At 43.7% G+C, this 22,348-nt stretch overlaps 1 protein-coding gene across 4 annotated transcripts in view; it reads right to left on the minus strand.

Annotated features, from left to right (window-relative positions):
* Positions 1-1,172: 1,172 nt before the first annotated feature.
* Positions 1,173-22,348, minus strand: part of CAPN11 (calpain 11) — a 42,955-nt gene continuing 21,779 nt past the window's right edge. For all 4 annotated transcript variants that reach the window (XM_048483353.1, XM_048483346.1, XM_048483372.1 and 1 more), the window contains exons 3-22: positions 20,651-20,720; positions 16,890-17,008; positions 16,506-16,639; positions 16,138-16,306; positions 15,256-15,339; positions 15,089-15,174; positions 13,601-13,675; positions 12,940-13,100; positions 12,586-12,755; positions 12,474-12,485; positions 11,431-11,642; positions 10,589-10,628; positions 9,916-9,981; positions 8,630-8,687; positions 8,428-8,492; positions 6,526-6,594; positions 6,045-6,123; positions 5,411-5,527; positions 4,669-4,727; positions 1,173-4,128 (exon numbers count right to left, since the gene is read on the minus strand). In XM_048483353.1, the coding sequence (XP_048339310.1) occupies positions 4,102-4,128; positions 4,669-4,727; positions 5,411-5,527; positions 6,045-6,123; positions 6,526-6,594; positions 8,428-8,492; positions 8,630-8,687; positions 9,916-9,981; positions 10,589-10,628; positions 11,431-11,642; positions 12,474-12,485; positions 12,586-12,755; positions 12,940-13,100; positions 13,601-13,675; positions 15,089-15,174; positions 15,256-15,339; positions 16,138-16,306; positions 16,506-16,639; positions 16,890-17,008; positions 20,651-20,720 (1,872 nt within the window). In that variant the 3' untranslated portion in view covers positions 1,173-4,101. The remainder of the gene's footprint in view (positions 4,129-4,668; positions 4,728-5,410; positions 5,528-6,044; positions 6,124-6,525; positions 6,595-8,427; positions 8,493-8,629; positions 8,688-9,915; positions 9,982-10,588; positions 10,629-11,430; positions 11,643-12,473; positions 12,486-12,585; positions 12,756-12,939; positions 13,101-13,600; positions 13,676-15,088; positions 15,175-15,255; positions 15,340-16,137; positions 16,307-16,505; positions 16,640-16,889; positions 17,009-20,650; positions 20,721-22,348) is intronic.

Raw genomic sequence — 22,348 nt, forward strand, 5'->3', positions numbered from 1 at the left:
GGCCGTCGGGGCGATCAAGCGCCTCCTTTCGTCTTTTCTCCGTTCGTTTCTCCGTTCTCTTTTGTCTTCCTCTCTCCACGCGCCGACGTCGTTACTGTTTCCCTCTTATTCAACACTGGGGTCAGTATTTAGTCTCTTATTTTCTCACGTAATTTTACAGCAGTTAGGGGTGGCCGTCTCTTCCTGGGTTCTCCGTTTACCCTCTGCGTTTTCCTCGCTGTGAAGGACGAACTGTCTCCGTGCTGCTCGATGTGTCTCTGCAGCCCCTTCAGACCTGATCGTTCTTTCTCTCTAGGCTCCCCTCTTTCCGATAAGAGTGGGATTTCCCCGTATCTCTCGGGAATTGAGAGGATTTCTAGCAGATGCCTCTCCCCGCAAGGATAGAGGCGTTCGAGACGGCCATTTCCCTAACCGGAAGTACCTCTTTCCCTAATCTTTGCTTGCCCAGTCTGTTTTTTGCCCTTTCCCTATTCCTTGCTTCCTAGCCAATCCGTTTTTTGCCCTTTCTCCATTCCTTGCTTGCCAAGCTGGTTTTTTGACCTGTCCCCATCCCTTGCTTCCCTATTCCTTTTTTGCCCTTTCCCCATTCCCTGCTTGGCCAGTCCATTTTTTGCCCTTTGCCCATTCCATGCTTGCCCAGCTTGTTTTTTGCCCTTTCGCCATTCCTTTCTTGCCCAGCCCGTTTTTGGCCTTTTCCCGTTTCTTGCTAGGCCAGCCAATTTTTGCCCTTTCCCCACTCTTGCTTGCCCAGCCCATTTTTCCCTATTCAAAGGTTACAGTTTGACTTCATGTGACCATACTCACAGCCAGTTACTAGGAGTATATTTGTAAAATGGTTACCTAACATCATGGACAACTAGAGTTAAGATTGTATATTTCCTCCCCAGTGAGAAATTTATGTATTTATCCCATCTACAAAAATTAAAACCCCAACTACTATTGGGGGAGTGTATTTAGTTAGACTGTGGAACCTGGATTGCTACATCTACCCTAGTGCCTAGAGCTCAGGTTCCCGAGGCAGGGCTGGAAGCTTTCTACAAGCTGTCAAAACCCTTTTAGCCTGCAGCTGCACAGAATATGTCTAATATGCTATGAAAATTTTTAGAAATGCCTATTATAGCTAGAAAGCAGAATAAACAAGCCGTATAAGCAAACACACTCACCACATGGAAGTAGATATAGCTCTATTTATTATACTTCACATAGGTTACAAGTTGGGCAGAAGAGAGGTTGTGCTATTTGAACTGAAGTGGTTATCAACGCAGACTCAATCTGCAGGAGCCATAAGGCAGTGGAAAGGTGCAGGTCCCTACAGCAAAGCGCTAAAGCCACTACCTTCTCAGACAAAGGCATGAAAGGTTTCTGGTTGAAGCTAGGCAGAAAGACTCTCCCACCCCCCACAGAAGCATTGGGGTAAAGACAAAAATGTTGGCTGAAGAGCTGGAATGCCCTTGTAAAAACAACAGATGGGAGAGCCAGCAGAGGCTTCTCCAGTTAGCTTCTATGTTTGCAAATCCTGTTTTGCTACAAATTTGTTACCATGCTGATATGTATAAGTGGCCCAGAAAAGCCTTTTTCTATCCCAAATAGATGCTACATTAAGCAACTGGAGAAAGACTGTGTGCATCTTCCAGTTCCACAATTTGGATCTTAATGAGAGGAATGGATATTTTTCTGGCAATTCTGAAACCCTCAGGATTCTCTCCCCTTAAAAACTTCTTTAGTCTTCCTATTCCGGGAGTGCAGGGGGGGGCGGGGGAGAGTTTTGGAAAACAAGGCAAAGGCAGGGTGGACAACTAAATGAAGTCATGGTTTTGTGTGTTTGTGTGCATTTATCAGAGCATTATACACCTCTGCATCCTGCTGTCAGATTTAAAGCTCCCAATTGGCCAAGGGCCATGATATACTACATAATTTTTTACATCCATATTTCTCACAGTTAAGGATTGCACACAAGCTTGACTAAGCTTTGTAAGCCAAAGCGACACCAGGCAAATTCACATTCTCTTTTTGTGTATGACTTATTCTGAGCACAGCAATTATTACATTCCTTTGGGGCTAGGTTACAGAGCACGGATTCTGCCTCTCACAATACACAGACAGGTATCCAATGCATGTCCATTCCCCTATTCAAGCAAAGGGACAATTACAATTTATGCCTTGCTGACTGGTGGCATTTAAAAGTAGTGATTCTAATCCATAGAAGAACAACATCAAAGTATTTTGATGCTAACTCGGACAGAAGCAAAAACTCTGGGAACATTCCTCAGAAGAAAACCATGCCTGCAGCACCTGTCTATTGGAGGACTCTACAATGGCTGCTGAACTCTAGCAAAGATCCCATCAGATGTATGGGAGATGAGAAAGATTGAAATGCTCTTTCATGGCTTAACATTAAGAGGACACCTTTGTGGAACACACTCCACCATTTAATCATATCGTTCCATTCAAAAATCCCTGGAATAGATTAGTGAGTGATGAAGCGAAAAAAGGGAGCCAGTCAGGAGCACATCTGGAACCAGGACCCAAAAAGGAAAGGACTTTAGCCTTTGATATATACCCACACATATCCTGATCTGCCACAAAAAGGCAATAGGGCTAACAAGAGGCCTCAGAGAACTTCCCTGGAGGCAGTGATCCATTTTAACCATGAAAACTAGACCACTACCAATTTAGGAAGCAGTCATAGATAGGTAGGAGCTGCAATAACTGGACCGAGATAACCTCCGTAGAAGAAGAGTTTAGATTTATATCCCACCTTTGTGAGGTAGATGAGGCTAAGAGAGTTCAGAAAGAACTGTGACTACCTAAAAGTCATCCAGCAGGAATGTAGGAGTGCGGAAACACATCTGGTTCACCAGACAAAGCCTCTGCCACTCAAGTGGAGGAATGGGGAATCAAACCCGATTCTCAAACCTGCCACAGGTAGAGGAGTGGGGAATCAAACCCATATAGACAGTGGCTGGCACTACAGCTACAATCCTAAAAACACTTTCCTGGGATTAAGTCCCACTGATTAAAAAAAGGGACTGACATCTGAGTAGACTTGCTTAGGATTGCTCTTTATGTGTATGACATAGAGCCACTGAGAGACCACAGGTTTCTGTTTGAAGGCTTTCACAGCTGTTTCCTTTTAGTCCCACCAATTGATTGTGGAAGTTAACACCAAACAGAGACTGAGCAGTTTAGGAACAAGCAGGCATTGCCCCAGTAGAATTTTCCTGATCATTTTGTCTCCTGTCTGATTTTGAAAAGCTATTTTCTCCTCCTCTTAACATGGCCACTAGTGCTGAAACATTCTCCCTACCTGTCTTCATGATTTTTTGGGGTGGAGGGGAGGGGGAGGGAATCTTATCAGTAACTTACATAACTGGGCATGACTTAAGAAGAAGGCAGTGAGTTTTGAATCAAAGCAACCAATTTTTTATATAGAACTCACTAGATTTTGGGAGCCTTAAGCAGGTGACCTGAAAGAGGCAGGAATCTGAATATGGTCACACCACCCTCTTGGCCACTCTATTACTTCACACTGCACACCAACAGCTATACTAAGGATACAGGTCCCTATTTAATCTGCTATTGAGTTAACTTACTAGAAAAATAGCAAAGCAGTGCTTGTTGCAATGCCCATCAAGGAGAGAAAGCAAGGTTTCCTTGCAGGATCCAGATCAGCAGCACTGGCCAGGGAGGAGGGAGAGAAAGCAACACAGCCCCACCTCTTCTGCTTTGAGGGTAGATGCCCCTCTGACAAGTGCAACTACACTACAGCTGGCATGCAGTGACCCCCACCATGCATACGTGCCCCTCTCACATCTTTGCCCAGCTCACAAACCACACTACCAGCAAGAAACAGCTGCCTCTCTCTGCCCTGCTTCCTAAAGGAACTTTAGTTCCGGAACAGGTGATCGTGGGGGAGCTTAATCCAGGGGTACTGAAATGCTTGAAGTCGGGAAGGAAGGAAGCACTCTGTGGGCTCAGCATAGGAGGGTTAGAAGGGAAGCTGGATGATGGTTTAATTTCTATGTTGATCAGCCTGATGTGACGGAGGCACTTGGGGCAGCCCAGTTCAATGGTGTCTTCTCAGCTAGCTCCATCTCTGCTTTAGCCGCACATTGTGAATGTCAGCCACTGTGAACAAAACAGGGAGAGTGTGTAAAGGACTCCCTGAGGATTCAAAAGCACCAAAGAATTGGCTCATAACCCTCCCCTCTCCAGCTTGATCCAATGGCAATATGGCAATTTGTTGAAAGATTGACCATTGTAGCAGAACATTGTGATGTTATCACAATCTGCTGTCAAAGGCTAAATATGTTTTTGTCCTGGTTGAAAGCACATCCACCTTACTTATACTTCTTTCAAACAACACACCAGATTTTTCATTTTTTTTGTACATCACTGCTCCAATGCCCATCACCTTTTTCATCTTCCTTTAAACTAATTAAAGAATGCCAAAAAGGGTAGAGGAGCAGTGAGTCATCAGGAAGCTGGAGACCGCTCCCCACAGCCCTTTGAGCTCCACAGTGTTTTGATCAGTGTGTATTAAAACTTTTCCAGGAGATCTGCCACTTGGACAGCCTCAGCAAGTTTCTCCTGACAGAAAGGAACTCATCCCTTTGCTCACGCCTGCTGTCTTCTAAATCGAACAGAGCCATGCTGCAACTTTCTTACCTCACCAAGATTCATCTCAGCAACCCCAGTGCCTTCAGGATCCATACTTTGGAAGAATCCTGCAGATTTTGAAGGGAAAGCAATTGCCCAAAATTGTAACAGCAGGCATAACTAAGAACAATATTCCCACTTAAGGCTCCTGAAAACCCTTCACATAACTTTGCTTTGGGACATATTACTAAGTTTACAATCTATTGACCATGGTGAATTCTTTCTTCACGTGAGATGTGGGTGGCCAGTAAGTTACAAACTGGATAAGGCTAGTATCTCAGTACTGAAAGGTGGAAGAGCAAATGCCTCTAAAGGGAGCCCCTTAAAAGCTGGGTAGCTCCACTCTTTTGAATCTGATTTTGTCTGTCATTAAGACAAACTCTGTTTCTTCTGCGTTCAAAATTATTCATGCTAACTCAAAATTTGGTGCAGACTATCTACATCAAGCGATCATGAAAGAGGCCTCCCTGAGAAATGCTTTTCAACCTAGGTATGTTTCCTGGTCAAGAAATACCATCACCCCAAACACCACCTTTGGCAAGAGGCTTTAATGCAGTCTGAAATGCCTTCTTCTCACAACGCAAACCAATGTGAGAACTACAAGATGAAGGTGTTAGCCTTTCAGAGCCATTGTGAGGGAAATAGAGGTATGCACAAGCCTGCCTGAATGCACTTTGTTATGCTCTGTTGGATTTACTAACAGTTCCTGCTGAGAGGCTGCCTCTTTGGGCCAAGTCACAGTAGCACTTACTGAACATTGTCTCCAACTTGACTAAACAGCAGACAAAGTTATCAAAGTCCACACCCAGTGACTCATCAGCGTAACGGGCCACCAGCACTTGGTTCAGCTTGTTGTCCAGTTTGAAGCCTAAAAGGTAGAGAAACAAATGGGTAGCCAGTCCACCTTGAAAGCTAAAGAGGTAGGGGTCTTGAGAGCCTCTACACAGCCCACTGTCCCCTAAAGAAGGGACTTAGAAATTCAGCTTGTAAATGCCTGAGAGTTGAGGGAGAGAACTACCAGAAGCTATTTTGTCTGGTAACAGCCTAATCCCACGAAGCTCTTTACCATACAGGTTGCTGACTATCCCATTCAGATTTCAAATGGATTTATGTCTCAATACTCTTACTGCACTTTCTACCAACCACATGACAAGAGGACCCATGAAAGGAATGCCTCATGGAGGAAAACTGATTTCACAAAGCCAGACTGAGAAACAGACAAGCTCACCTTCAGTTTCTGACAATGGGACTTCATCCTACTCAGAGCCTGCTCCCCTCATGACAAGATAGCTGTGAATTTACCACACTTAACCACTAATGTGACTCCCAGCATCCTACCATCAACAAAGTGTACTGTTTTGTCTAGCCTCTCCTTCCAGACTTACCAGCTGATTCCAGAGCCAGACGCATCTCATAAGCGCTCATAGTGCCTGACTTGTCAATGTCATGCTGGCGAAAGATGTTCTGCATTGAAGAAGAAGAAGAGTTTGGATTTATATCCCCCCCCCAATTCTCTCCAGTAAGGAGACTCAAAGGGGCTTACAATCTCCTTTCCCTTCCCACCCCCCACAACAAACATGCTGTGAGATGGGTGTGGCTGAGAGAGCTCCGAAGAACTAGCTCAAGGTCACCCAGCTGGCATGTGTTGGAGTGCACAAGCTAATCTGGTTCACCAGATAAGCCTCCACACCTCAAATGGCAGAGCAGGGAATCAAACCTGGTTCTCCAGATTAGAGTGCACCTGCTCTTAACCACTATAACACACTGGCTGACTGTGAGGTGCCACTTCCTTTTTCCACACTGTTTAGCCACTCCCAATCTTATTCATCCCAAAGAGTGGTTATGAGCCAAGGAGGACTCTCTTACCAGCCAGGCCCTGATCTTGTTCCACAAAATCTGAAACTCTACAATGCCCAGGCGAGCACTGCCATCTTTCTGAAGAGCAGCTGTGTCAAGGAGAGATTTCTTTTTTTCAAAAATGAGATTTGGGGAGAAGGTGGTGGATGGATGAGGATTGAAAATGCTTTGGCTCTTTAGAGCTGTAAAAGATGCTGGAGTTTGCATAGCAAAACCCACATGCTGGAATTCAGAAATAACTCTGATTTATTATGCCTACCACCATCCACTTGGGCATGGCATAGTTGTATGGTTAGACCCAGACAAACTTTTCCATCAGTGGAATGAACTTTCCTGCCTCCCCTTCCCACTGCAGCTCACTGATCACTAAGAAATGCTATTCCTGGGGCATAAGGGACCTTGGGGAGCAACATAGGGTAGTCTGAAGCAAGGAGGAGGAATTAGTGGAAATTAGTTTGGATCCAGCTCTTATAAGAGGTCAGCCATCTGTCACATTGGAGATGGCCACCCTTTGACGCTGCTCTGTATAACTGAGCAAAGTGCTCTGGAGTCATGCTGGCTTAAGAACTGTTTCTACAGCCTCTAAGTAGGCGAGTGTGCGTGCATGGAGAGAGAGAGAGAGTCATCAGAAAGCTACTTTGTACCCTTGGTAGCTTGTTTACAAGACCACTTGGCACAGTGCTGTCACGATCACTTCCTGACATCAGTACAATCAACTCCTGGCATTCAGTTCTAGGTTTGATTCCATTCCCCATACATAGCTTCTTAGTACCAAAGGACCAGTCTGGACCTTTCATACAGCAGTGATTCTCTGGAAATAGCAGTTGATTGACTCTGTTGTCCATTCTTGATCTTGTTCCCTTGGTCTAAACCAGGGGTCCCCAAACTACGGCCCGGGGGCCAAATGTGGCCCCCTGAAGGCATTTATCCGGCCCGCCAGGCATGGCGGCGATGGCTCCATTCATGTGCAGTGGGGGCCCGAGGGAGAGGAGGAACCGGCCCCAACGGCTGTTGATTGCAGTTACATGATGGCACCCCCAAATCTCCATGAATTTTCTGACCCAGAGTTGGAAACCTTACATGTGGCAATGCCTGCTCCGCCCTTCCCTCTCAGCTACTCCATGTGTTGCTCTCAGGCTTTCTGTTCCGCCTCACTCCCATTGGCATCAGCCAGGCTGGCGAATCGCTCGCTGGCTGCTAGGGAGGAAAGAACCCAGGAAGATACCTGATCCTGGGTTAGATGGAATGTTTCATTGGGAAAGTTCTGCTTTTTTTTTTTTTACAGGGGAAGGTATTCCACAGCCTCCCCAACAATATTTGGAGCCCACCCTGTACTTGACATACTTTAGTCACTGTTCTAAAAATAGACCATGACAGAAAGGCTGAAAGGTGAAATCAAACATTTTACAATCATTTGTGCATAGGAATTTGTTCATAGTTTTTTTTAGTCCGGCCCTCCAACAGTCTGAGGAACAGTGAACTGGCCCTCTGTTTAAAAAGTTTGGGGACCCCTGGTCTAAACTGTGTACCCATAATGTGTGGGCCTCATGAACTGACACTATCCTGCTGTGCCTAGGATTGCCACGAACTACTGCAAACAACATCACTGCAAAGCTACCGGTTAAAAGCGCATATGGTTATTTGACATTAGGATGGGTGTTTTAGCAAGCTTTGTGCATTTAACTTGGATAGACAATAGCCAGAGCCCTAGAACCCAGGAGAAGGAGGACAGGGTGCAACCATTTCAGACAGTTCTCTGATCACCAGCCACAGTGTGTTCAGGCTGGGGAAAGAAGACTTGTAGCATCCTTTGCAGGACATTCCACCCTTGGAGTGCATTCATGATGCTCTCCTTGTTCAGCTAGGAAATCCTCCCCATTTCTCAGCCAACCCTCCACTGAAAGAGGATACGTCCATCAAGTTGACCATACTGCGGCAGGAATCCATGCTGAACCCATCTGTCTTCAAGTCTTTGTCTGAGAGGAGGTAAAAGAGGAATAATTGTTTAGGAAAACATATCCAAGCTAATACTTGGATGGGGTAGGCAGGGAGAAAAATGCAGCAGCTGCTTTTCTCCCTACTCTGCAGGGTGAAAGATTGAAGAAGCTCTTACGCCTGGAAACAACTCTGTTCAGGATAGTCCGGAGCTCAAACACACTGATTTCCATATCCTGGAGGAAAGGGAGAGAAGAGCATTAATCACTTATCTGTTCAGGGCACAAACCACCAGTCCATGGGAGACAGGATAAATAAGGAAAGGACCTTCTGCATATTTGTGACACAGAAACTCAAACTTCCATCATGCACAACACCAGTGGCGTACCTAGGCAAACTGGAGCCCTGGGCAAAACCTGAGTTTGATGCCCCCCCCCAACAACAACAACCTTTATTAGGCATTGAAAGAATAAAAAAAGAAAGAAAACAAGCATTGGCAGGAAGGGGGTGGATTTAAAAGGAGTCTCTGGGGAAATTTTTAGGGTGTGCCTGCTTTCAGAGGTGCAATTATTAAGATAGCAGCACCAAAATTTCAGAGTATCTTCATGAGCCCCTACTGATGATACCACCCAGGTTTGGTGAAGTTTGGTTCAGGGGGTCCAAAGTTATGGACCCTCAAAGGTGTAGCTCCCATCTCCTATTAGCTCCCATTGGAAACAATGGGGGATGGGGACACTCCCTATGGGAGTCCATAACTTTGGACTCCCTAAACCAAACCTCACCAAACCTGGGTGATATCATTAGGATAGTCTCCTAAAAAAATCTCTGAAATTTTAGTGCTGCTAGCCTAAAAACTGCGCCCCCTGCAGGCCAAAAACAGAAAAACACTGAAAATTCAAAAAATCCCACCTGCATTTTTGGAGCCCCCCACAAGGTGGTGCCCTGGGCAACTGCCCACTTTGCCCAATGGGAGGAACGCCTCTGCACAACACAGCTTTCAGACAGCAGTAACTTCTGATTGCAGGGAAATGTCTAGGATCTCCTTTGAACTCTTCAGGCATTGATATTGTCAAAAGATGATTCTGGACAACTCAGAAAAGCCAAACCACTACTGTGAGATCAAGCAAGTTTCACTGGCTTTGAAGCCTCCAGTCAAGAAAGTGATCAGCCACTGGAGTCTTTTTTTCCAGATGCTATAATTCAGATTAATAAGGATGCTTCCATGCTATTAAAAAAACACCCTTCCTATGGCAAGTTCTGGATACATCTTTCTTTTTTGGGGTGAGATGGATTTTTCTCATTCTGGTCAAGGTCCAGTACTCTAGTCACTACACCACACTGGCTCCAATGGCAAACTCACTTCCACATTATCAGAGACATCAAATGTTCTTTTACCTACTCAGCATGCACAACAATCATCGCAAAGGAGAAAAACTGAAAGAAACATGGAGTCACAGTACTTACATCTCCTGCAAGCTGCCGGAACATGTTCCGAAAGTTTTCATCCACATCATCCTCAGAGATTTCCTCCTGGGGAGACACAGCCAGGAAGAGCAGGTTAAGTGATGCATTTCAGACTCTAGAACTTTCTGTGTTTCGAAAACTTGGACCAAGAGCAGTTCATGACCTTCCCATCATTAATATCCTTTTGTCCAGCAGCTGGCTTCCTCCTTCCCTCAATTCTGTCTACACTTGCATCTTTCACTCCAGTCCATTTTCACTGGTAAGGCACATCTGAACCACAGAAGCTTTTATTTAGGGGGAAAGGAAGCAAATTTGTGGCTAAAAGAACCTGGAAGGGGCCCATTATAAGACTATGATCTATCTAGCTCTCTACTAATCGGCAACAATTTTCTTGAACTCCAAGCTGAGAACAGTCATTCCCAGCACCTACTACTTTAGATTCTTTAACTGGCAATGCCAGTGACTGAACCTGAATTTTTTCACACAAAAAAACATGTATCCAACCATTCAGTAATGGTCATTTGCATGTACTAAGGGCATATTTTTAAAACATGAACCCCCAGATCTTAGATCCTTTAAAATATCTGCACACAGAAGTCATCAAAAATGTAGCATAGCAAAGAAGTGAATCCCTTTAATAACATCCCTCCTGGGTTTTGTTTGGGGTTTTTACCTCATCAGGCAAATCTGCTGAGATCTCCTCATCCAACTCCCTAAAGAAACAAAACAACAATGTAAGGAAAGACCCTAATACAGAAAAACTTGTAGAAAAGGGCCTGGCAGACATGTGCTCAGCTGTCACACACAGAAGCTTGCCAAAGTATCAAGAAAACACATGAAGCTCCAACAGGGATCATGGCACTGAATGGCACAACCAGTCACAAGCTTTTGAGCCTCCAACATCAAAAGTCTGATGTAGTTTTACCAATCGCCTAGCACAGATACCTTCCTGGAATGATTCTAACCACGATAAATAACCGCGTTACACATGGGCTGTGGCATGTATCTATGAAACTCTATTTCAAGTAAATATCTCAAATAACCTGCATGAAATAAACATTTTTAGAAAGACAATGTACAACCAAGTGAATCATAAAGCGATTCTTTCATAGGTAGGTTATTTGTACTTTTCCGTCATAAAGTCCTTATTTATAGTTCATTCATAATAAGTATAGTTCATTCATAAGTTCATGAGTTCATTCATAAATCAACTGCATCAAAGTTTCTTTTCTTGTTCATTTGTAAGTTCATGAGTTCATTCATAAATCAACTGATAAGTAGTCAGGCCAGAGTAAGTAAGTATGGGATTGGAAGGAACCCTTGTCTTTGGCTCAGCGCAAACCAGGAATCCCTCCATATTTGTTCCCAAATAAAGCTCTCTAAACGCACAGTACTTGAATGGCGTTTCCGAAATGCTTATTTCTTCATCAGAGTTTCCTCTGTAATGCATATAAACACCATCAGCTGTGTGCCAAGATCTGTTTGCCATAATATTGGAACAGTGCATGGACTTACTGTGTGTCCGACTGCTTCTCAGTGAAGACGCGCAGGACGAAGTCTGCTTCTTTATTGGGTTCAAATGTAGAGGGCACTATGATGTACTCGCCAGGGGGCAGGCGGATGTGGTTGCTCACCTCTCGCAGGTTGATAAAGGTCTCTGATCGTGCCCGAGACTGGTTCCTCAAGAAGAAATCCTTCTTCAAGTGAACACTCTGGCATCCTTGGAACTGGAAGACAAGTAGCCAAGCTGCTGCAACTATGATGATGGGTAGGACCCCAAATGATGAGGCTTGAAGCATACAAAAACATATATCAACAAAACTCCAACAAGATGAATAGGCCTCTGCAATTAAAAATGCCCCTTTGACTATGACATAGCTGTAGACAGACAGACGCATATTCCTCCCACCAAAATCATCACAAATCTGAACCTGGGAAATAAGAAATATCAAAAATAAGGAAATGTGTGAATATGCTCATTTTGTACAAATGAGTCAAATAGAGCAGGTATCTTGAGAAGAATTTGGCTTTTCTGTGATAGCCTTTGCACTCAAGAGATCCAAGCAGTGGCATGGGCAGGGGGAGAAATGGTGCCCGGGGCAAAATGGCGCCCAGACCCCCACCCCCACCCTCTGCCCACTTACTTTAGTACAGCTAGCTGAAAAAGCAGCCCCATGGCCCAGCCCCGCCAGGCTGCTCTGGGCTGCGGGGACTGGCTGGTGGGGTAGGGCCGGGCAGGGGTGCCCAACAGCGGCCTCCACTGGGCCTGGGGAGGCAGGGTGAGGAGGCAAGTGTGAGGAGTATGGGAGGTGATTTTCCACCCCCATGGGACCCCAATCGCACGCTCCTAGGGCGCAGCATCCCCCTGCCCCGTAGCAGCTACACAACTGGATCCAGGCATGTGGTAGATCTTTATTTGCCTCAACGCAAAGTACTATTTCAGGACTCCTTCCAAAATAATTAGGAAACAGAAATATTTTTGGCTCAGCCATTTTAAGCCAGCTCTGAGGTTTACATTTTTATACGCAAGTTGGTAATTTTGGTGACTTTGGATATACCTCATCAGGAACCTGCAAAGAGAGAAAGAGAGAGAAGAAAGAAAATATTAGGAATTAATTTCTGGCTAAACTATGTTGTTCAGAAGACCACCAGGACACCTTATGGGATTACCTCATAGACTGCAAATCCAATGGTGTGCATATCTCCTCCAGCTTGGCGCTCTTTTCGCCGGTGTTTCTGCATTAAAGCCACTAAGAAACTGCAAGCTAACTCATCATCATCTGGGTCATCATCCTCTTCCAAGAGTTTGATTTTGAACTGTGGATTAACCCAGAAGGTGGCTGCAGGAGAAAGGAAGACTAAGGTAATGCATGGGTCAAACAAGCAAGTACTTGGTTTCGACAACTGTCAGGGTATCTAAAATGGAACCCCTGCAGGCTGCAGATGCAATTTTTGAGTTGTTTGGTAGCAGTTCACTATTAAAATGGAGAAGAGATTGGAGGCAGCACAGAAGATTGGAATTACCTGGATGGTTCCTGCAGCCCCCAGCTGTACTGCCACGGCGCCAACCTCCCTCAAACAGAGTGGTGTGCCATTTGCTCATGTCATCCTTAGTCAGAGCATCTGGGGAGAGGTTACAGATCTCCAGCCTAGAGAACTCACGCATGAAGTCTCGGAAAGACATCCTGCAGGGATAGAAGCAGCAGTGAGGCTGGAGAGAGACATAGCCAGCTGAATGTCATTGTGCAACTGCTCAGAGAAGTTCAAGCCAAGAGAAAATACTCACAATTGACATTATTTAATCACCCATCAGATAGGAACGCAAGGGGCAACTAACCGGCATTAAGAACTTCTGAATGTACCCCTCTGGAGTCAGAGTACGTTCACTGTTAAGGTCACTGGGGAAAGTCCCAATGGATTGATGGCCGGGGGGGGGGGGACCCACCCCAGCTCCAAGCAAGGACAGACTCTCCTGCTGCAGCCTCATGTGAGATGGGTTTGAGGTGACCTTTGCTTTCAGCCTGTTCTTCCTCCTTCCCACCCTCCATCTAGATGGGGAGAACTTTTTTCAGGGTCAGTTTGGTTTCTCAGCCTGCCCCTAAACACAACCAGCAGATCACTGTTAGGATATGAGCATGTGCACTTAGAATGAATGCTGCCCCTCCCCTTCAGAACTCACACTCACCAAAATTCACCATCCTCCATTTTTAATCGAAGTTCCTCATTCTGATCAGGGTCTACTTCATTCCACTCTGAAGAGCTAAGGCAGAAGCACAGCAGCAGTGAGGCAGGACAACACAAGAACCACCTGTGCTTCACTTCCCCCCACGTGCTACTTTTCAGATTTTATTCTAGAATGTCACCTCTAAAGAACTGCAAAGTGCCAGTTCACAAAGGCATGTACAGCTGTTGATGAATCACAGGTGAATTTGTGAACCCACTGAAAGATATGTCAGAACTTGTGCTATCAATTCAACTATCAATTCAATTATGTTCTTATATTCTTAACCTGTGGAAGCTCATTCACACAAATACCAGCTTCATAAAATGATAAATGCACATGTGAGCGACTCTTAAGCAGTTGTAGCCAACGTGACCTGGGTGGTGCAGAGGGGGAGAGAATAGTCTTTCTCCCGGAATGCTGCCCTGTCAGACCTGGCAGAACAGTGCCTTGAACGTAGGAGTCTGTTTGGATTCAGAAACTCCATCTTGGAACTGTGTCTGAACTTGTGGACAAGAATGCCTAAAGGACCCCCCTGCCCCCCCCCCCCCCATGCCTAGCCCATACTCAGGAAACAGCATTTGAATATGAACAGCAGCACACCTGGGCAAAACCAATTCTCTTTTCTCTATATTTCTTAATATTTCCTCTGAGTCCTCATCCTTGTGACCATCTATGTTGCAACACCCATTGAGGGTTGTTACCTGTTTTGTCCAACAGCCCAAAACCCATCGAGATAATGGGTCAGCCATCAGGTCAGTGGTCTGACACTGACTATTACCTCACCTTGGAACAGCAGGAAAAATCCTTTGTTAAAGGATTTTCCCTGCCCCAACATATGTTTTTCCCTATAAAAGCCCACTCCAGTCAGGTGTTCAATATTATCACACCACCATGGTGATCAATAATATTGTTCCAATAGCACTGATCATCCAGAGTCTAGCCATTAAGTCTCTGTTTCCTGGACATCCACTACAAGACTGATAAATATAATCTTTGATGCCCCATCCCTTATCTTTATATATCCAAAACCTGTCTTTCACCTCTAAATTACATCCCAGGAAACCTTGTATGCATGTGTTTTTACCCCAGTAACTGAGTGAGTGTGAGTGAGATTTTGTTTTATTCCATTTCTTATTTTCCTAATAAAATCCTTTAAAAAGACATTTATATTCTCTGCTGGTTTCTTGGGATGAGCTACATAGGCAATGTATGAGCTACATAGGCAATACATATGGGCTACATAGGCAATATATCAATCAAGTTACCCAACATTCCTTAAAGTCATGCTAAGCGACCTTGTGCTCTACAGCTAATTTCCCCAACCAAGAGAGTTGTTGCGTCCCACCATTTTAGGTAACACAGTACCCAAGATCTTTGCCAGATGAGATCTCTCTCAGCAGTAGTATAATGGCCCACTCTAATGTTACTGCAATACCATAACAAACTCACTTGTCACTCCAAGCTCCAGTCCACTCCACCTGTCCCCAAGGATTCCTTATGCGAATCAGCTGTTCTTGACGGCCACGATACTCCACCTGTCAAAGATCAGCAGTTAAACAACCTGCGGACCTCAAAAAGCCATCCCCATCTTTCTCACCTAATCCAGAGAAACTCACATTCCTAAATCCCGTGACAGAGTAAGCATGACCCTTGACTAGTTTCTTGAAGGTAACTGCTTCCATGTCAAAGGCACTTGTGATCTGAAGAGAAAAAAATACAATCAGCAGGTATCTGCCTCCCACAGCAAACTTCTTAGCCCTCAGAGAAGGAAAAAACACTGCAAGGAAATGATTAAAATGGCAGCCAAGAACAAGCTAATAGCAGCCCACATTTTCGCTAAAGTATTGTATCTGAGCTGCCTAGAAAGGCTTTTTATAGTCTTGAGGTGTAAACACAGTTGTGTATGCCCATTCCTTTTCTAAACGTGATGTTTCTGTCAGCAACTTGGCAGCTGCATTCTGAACCACCTGCAGTCTCTGAAGAGTTTGCAAGAGAAGTCCTCCATGCAGTATCTCACCCAGACAAATAAGGAGCCACTAACACTTTGCAAGTGTCTGTATGGAAACTGATAAGAAATTATTAGACAGTTGGTAACATCACTGAAAAAGAACCTGAGGTATGTTTAGAAAAGCCTCTCAACATATGACCTGTAGTGTGTGGGCACCTGATATTTTAAACACAGCAAAACTCCCCCCCCCAACACTTTTTCTTATTTCTGTAAGCACTGCTTGAATATGAAATGGAAGCAGTCTTGTATTTCCTTGAATCAAAGTAGTATGTGTTGTTTAACAAGGAATGTATGTCACACGCTAATGCTTTCTGCCTTACACCTTCAGTTAATCCTTGTGTGCATTCTGTTGCTATGCCTTGGCCTCCACTGACTGAAGCCCGTCTGTTTACACCTTGCCTCATACAACACCAACAAAATCAAAGCCAAGGGAAGCCATTCTATATTTGAAGCATTTCAAACATTACCCCTCCTTTGGGTCCCTCCTTACATCAATGGAGCAGCCAAGCAAAGATCCCCTCTCAAGAGCTTTGCAGATGATCTTGGATAGGTTGCTAGGGGGTCGCTTGAGGTCATACATTTCTGCCACACCACCTGTGAAGTCTTCAAAGCCCTCAGTGGTGCTGCCCCCTGATAGGGCCTCATAAGAGCCATTCAACCTGTATGTAAGACAAAACTGAAGGTTAGTACAGTCTCTTTAACCCCTATCTGCCAATTTTTAGCAGGTTAGGAGAGGGAGGGAGTTAAAGGAGAGCAGAAACAAAGAAACAGGACCTGCTTGTTAGAGAAAGTGTGTGAAGGATGGGGGGGGGGGTACCTCTTAGTCCCCTACATTATCCCCACCAAGGCAGCACTCACTTAGCATAGGCCTTTTCCAGCAGAGCACTCCAAAACTCTTGACATTCTGCAGAGTGCACAAATACCAGCTCTCCATCCTTGGTTGGTAGTCGATCATCGATTACCACATCCATCCATTCGCCAAATTGCCAGATCTGGTGAAAAGTAATGGAGAAATAATGAGGTGTGGCTAAAGCTGTGATGATGGGGCAGAGGTTAAAACAGGAGAAAGAGAAGCGGGAGACATTTGAATACAGCAGTCATCCCTTGAACCCAGATTGTCTTTCTTTGGTTTTAAACTTCTCATAGCTCAGTGTCCTGCCTGCCAAGAGAAAGGAGGTCAATTTCAAATCACTGTGAGGAACCTCCCATATGCATGATAAGCCACCTCTCCCTTGGCCTTACCTGGAAGTGGAAGATGCCAGCATAGTCTTCCTGAAAGCTCTGCCCATGAGGTACAACACGGTGCAGGAGTTCCTCATTGAGTGTCAGGGAGCCAATAGCAGCCAGCAACCAACAATCACCTGAGAGGCAAGGAAATTATTCCCCGTAAGATCTAGGTTTAATATCCACATTTCCAAGCTAGACTTTTGTAGAAAAACACGCTCCACCCTAGAATTCTTCCTAATGTTTCAATTGTCACTGCATTCTGTGGAAGGTAGTAGCTGGCTTTAAGTAAAACTAGCCTGTCCTTATCGTTTTGAATGTAGGAAACAAGACAGAATGTTTTCACCTTTTCTTTGCACTCTTGCTCAGCCTGGATGCCCGAACAGCCACGTGCATTCTTTTTATTCATTTATTAAATTGTCTTACATTTTGAATATTCCAACCCTATTTAGTTTTGCTGTCTGAAGAGCTTGTGATGCCACAGAACTCCATGGAAGAAGATAATGAGAAAAGAAAAGGTCATCAATGAATAGGAATAGCATGATAAAACTTAGTGGTGATAGAAGGAAAAACCTGGGGGTAAGTGTAGGCCATAGGTGTCAAACTCATGGCCCTCCAGATGTTATGGACAGGGGATGATGGGAACTGTAGTCCATAACATCTGGAGGGCTGTGAGTTTGACACCTGTGGGGTAGGCAGTCCCATAGCAGTCACGTAACCCTAACTCTACATGCATTGTCTTCCTGGACTCTGCACTGAAGATCGCCCATCTTATGCACAGGGTTCTCATTCCTTTTAAAGCTCTCATGGAAGATATTTGCTCCACAGGTACAGTTTTGATCAGTCAGAGTAATGGAAAGGACCACATCAAGATTCAATACTCTTAGCAGGTGACAAAGATCTTGCCATGAATGTTGAATGACAATTCTATTAATCGCATTCTATTAATAGATACGCAATGTCTATGACTGCCACCATCACCACAGAATCAAATTGGCAGCCTCGATCAGAATATTGTCTGTTTAGCTGAAAGCATTCCTTTTAGCTGCCAGTTTTCTTCACGTTGAATTTCTGTCCAACATGCTGCTGTACAGGACATAAAGTGATCATGGAAAAGGGCAAATATTCCAGAATGGATGTGGCAGTGGGGCCACTAAAGGTGACAAGGTAGGCTGCTTGATTGGAAAGAAAGTCAAAGGGAGGCGGGGATACTTTATTTAAAATAAATTTATTATATTTGTATGCTGCCCTTCCCCTAATGGGCTCATGGCAGCTTTCATCATTATTATATACAATAATATAATAAATACAGGCATATACTAACTTAACACTACTATTTTCCCTCATCCAGGTCACCCATGTGAAGCTACCATTACCTCCATGAGATGGAGTGGCAGAAAAAGAGAATGACAGATATATCTTCAGGAGAATGATTTAAGACCACATAAACCATTTTGGTTAAATATTTACTGCTTTCCTAATTGAATTAGCAGCTCCACTCATTTGTGGTCAACACTGGAAGTCGGAAAGTTTTTGACCTTAGCTATGAGCTGATTAGGTGGCAATACTTTCAGTCTTATCTTCTGTCTGCCCTGCTGTAATTTGGAAACCGCAATTTTGAATTACTGTACGTGAAGAACTTTTTAAACTCATAAATTGTAGGGAACGTAAGCAGAAGAGAAACCCTGAAATTTGGCAGTTTATGCAAGGTCTTAGGCTGACACAATCAGAGCAGCGAAAAATATGACATTCCCTCTTGCCTAGGATCAATGAGGCCTTAACTTTGGTCAGTCTCCATTAACCAAATCATCATCAGTCTAGTATCCTGGCTCATATTCTAGGGAACAAGACTTGCAGCTGCTCCACTTGATGGTTTCCAAGTTGTGACTTTTGTGAGTGACATTTCCTGCAATTCATGAGGGACTTCTGCCAATGGATATGCTGTTGGCAATGTGTACTGACTAACAAAGCAGGCATTTGTGGCGTAGCAACCATGGTACAAATATACCAGTGGAATCAAACATTTCTGGCAGATGGTGCCATTTTCATGGATACTTGTTTGCCCCAGATTCCTTACACCACCATCTCAATGCTGAAAAGCAACTCCACGCAGTTGTCCATATTAATGTACAAAACCTATTGACAACATTATTAATTCTTGACTCTTGAAATAGAAAAGGACTTCCCAGCAGTGCTGAATTAGAGACTGTCAGTTCGAACAAACAACCTGGGCCACATGAATTTCTTGACTTCCCAGGTGCAGAGAAAAGCTAAAGAATCCACAAGAAGGTGATGAAATCCTGAGTCAAAAGAGATTTGGCAAAGATTCTAATAACTAAGGAAGTAAGTCAATAGCACCCTATGCCTTGCTTCCCCACATATGGCAAGTACTGAATGCTTCCTACCCCATACAACCTGTCTATCCCTCTCCCATAATTCTAGCACTCCGAGGCATCCAACAAAGTTGACTAACAACATATTCAGGACAGAAAAAAAGGAAATACTCATATGAATATTAAAATTGTGGAATTCACTGCCATCGGATATATTGGTGGCTGGAAATATGGGTTGCTTTAAAAGGAGGAGTAAAGACAGATTCATGGTGGATAGGTCCATCAACAGCTGCTAGTCATGGTGACTAAAGTGAACTTCCATACTCAGAGGTAGAAAACCTCTGAATAACATGGCTAGGACACCAGGGGAAGGCCTTGGCATTTATGCCTTGCAGGATAACTGGCTGGTTGACGTATGAAAAGGGCTGTTGGACTAGCTGGACTGCTGGTCTGGTCCAGCAGGACTCTTCTTAGATACTTAGATCCACAGTCTCTTTTGCCTTGTACTGATTCTAGTTGCCCAATTAATGGAAGCTTTGCTCTTAAAAGTTAGATGCATTTGCAGTATAGCTACATATGCACAAGTGTATTTCAATAACAGACTTAAGTAAGGGTTTTGGCTCTTCTCTGCAGACACTATATAAACATTTAACATACATGTATATATCATCACTACACATAGTGAGAACAGCTTCCCATTCCCAGCATTTGTAACAGCAGTATCCATTGCATGTTCCAAATGGCCCTCCTACCCAACCCATATTGCTAAGCAGTGAGATGGATGACAGATGAGAGCCCATGTTATACCCAGCTTGGAAAAAATATGTAGGGTTTAATGCATTTTAGTGACATTGGCAAAAAGTAATTTTGCAACTCTCCCTTGTATTTAGCAGGATATCGTTGCATTTTCTCCTTAAGGCTTTCCCAGATGTTGCCTTTTCCCTCTATCCCGTACACACAAATGGCTATCTACTTACTTATTTTTATTTATTAATCAAAATATTTATACCCCACTTTTCTTCATGGCTCAAGGAAACTTAAAAATCAGAGTAAAATAACGAATCCCAAATCTCGTTCCCCATCCTCCCCATATGATGTGAGAGGAGAAAGTACTGCCATCAGATGACACAGTGAGCGTGAGTCATGGGCACAGATTACAAGGTTCTGGATTTAACAGTGGGTTATCTGGGCTTTCATTGAAAACTGTTCTAGTTCAACTGAAGCTCTTGGGATTCTATTGCCCCAGGCAGCCTCCTGTATTGTCTGTTGGGTTTAACCCTAAATACACAAAGGATTTCACACGAATGGACAACTAGGTATGGAATTAGCTGGAAATATTTACATTTTACTGTGAAGGTCATCCATGAGACCATCAAGCAGCCCTATTCCAATTTACTTTTATCTATTCTAACCAATTTACTCTCCTCCCCCCCCAGCATTACTCACCTAACGCTCCTTGGCAGATATCTGTCCTTGTAGCACCTCCAACAATGAATTGAGGATCATCTACAATTTCCTGCAGAGAGGATAAATAAATATATTAGTAATTAGTAATATTAGTAATTAGTAATATATTAGTAATATTAGTAATATTATATATTATATAATATATTAGTAACATTAGTAATTAGTAATATATTAGAAATAAACTATTAGTACTGATACTCATCTTCACACAGGTGTTATAGAAACACAAAAATATACTCTAGTTGCTTTAGCATTAAATTTGCCATTGATTCATTTTGTGCTTGCTCAAACTCATGAATCCTCTCTGTAGTATTTCTCTTCTAGTTACCTCTATGTCTTGAATCTTCTCCAGTGTTTATTATCTTTCCTTGGTTGATGGACTGGCATTAGTATTTTGGAGGGCATTTTTCTGCTGCTACTTTTTTTTTTTAAAAAAAGAACACATCTCTGTTTTCTTTGTGTTTATGTCACTGCCAATGGGAGACCTAGATACAATAAGCACTTTTATGTGATCAGGACCTCTTTTCACACTGCCTAATGTAGAAGAGATAGGCCAGATAGGGCAAGCTGAACAGGTCTAAGAAACAAATTTGATTCCCATACTGCCCCCCACCCCCAAAGATCAAAATAGCACCTGTGAAAACCTATGGCATAAACAGCCAGATAGGGCAAGTATACATTAGAGCATCTTCTGCTTTTTGGGGGGTGGGTGGGTGGGTTGCGGTACTTTGGTACCAAATTGAATGGTGGGAATTGTGGCAAATGCAGATCCAAGCCCAGCATGTTGCATTATATTTAGTCAAGGCATTAAATTACTTTGGGTAATTCTACTCTAGGAAAGCTTAAAGTGATAAACTAGCCGAAGCCAGTAACAACACACTCCCAGCCGCTGCTACCACCTATACATCCAAGTGGAGAGATGCATCCAAGAGCACAGGCAAGTGAGGAGCACTAGTCTTAAGGAGAACATAAAGACAAGGAAAATGTCTTCAGTTTGGACATTAAACTCAACTTAAGTTGGGTGCTTTTTGCCAGTAAAACCAGTGATTGCAACACTGAAAACATCCAGCAGAGGGCAGAAACTATACAGGAACATACAAACATTTTTATGCATTTTCAGTGTATCAATCCAATTTCCTTGAGAAAAGAACACAAAAGAATTAAGCACTGAGAACAATAGATGGATTCATTCCCACCCCCACCCCCCACCATAGGCCTTGCTACAATTGAACACATGACAAGGACCAATGGAAGAAATCTGGCCCAAAGCCAGGATACATGAGATTTTTAGTGCAAGGTTAAGTACAGTTGTAGGCTGGGCTGGAAGAGAGGCAGCTCAGGAGAGGCCAACGTGCCCTGTCTGTGATTCAGCAAGGGCAGTCTAAAAAGTCATAACTGTTAAAAATCTTTGACTATGGAAAATTTGTTTAGGAGGTTACCTCAAATTGTGAGTCGATATATTAGAAAAGGTTTAAGAAAAATGAGCAAACCATGTTGGGCTTTGAGGTTAAATAAGCAATATAATATTATGGATAAGACTGACAGCACGATCTGGACAGGAATTCAATTATATGTAGCTTATGAAGTATAAGCCTTTGTTTTATAAGTAGAACAGGGTGGCTAGATCACTTTTGGGTTTTTTTTTTCATTTTTGGGTTTTGTTACAGTTATAAAAAA

This window comes from Sphaerodactylus townsendi, linkage group LG01 (assembly GCF_021028975.2).
Source record: "Sphaerodactylus townsendi isolate TG3544 linkage group LG01, MPM_Stown_v2.3, whole genome shotgun sequence".
NCBI classification, from domain to species: domain Eukaryota; kingdom Metazoa; phylum Chordata; class Lepidosauria; order Squamata; family Sphaerodactylidae; genus Sphaerodactylus; species Sphaerodactylus townsendi.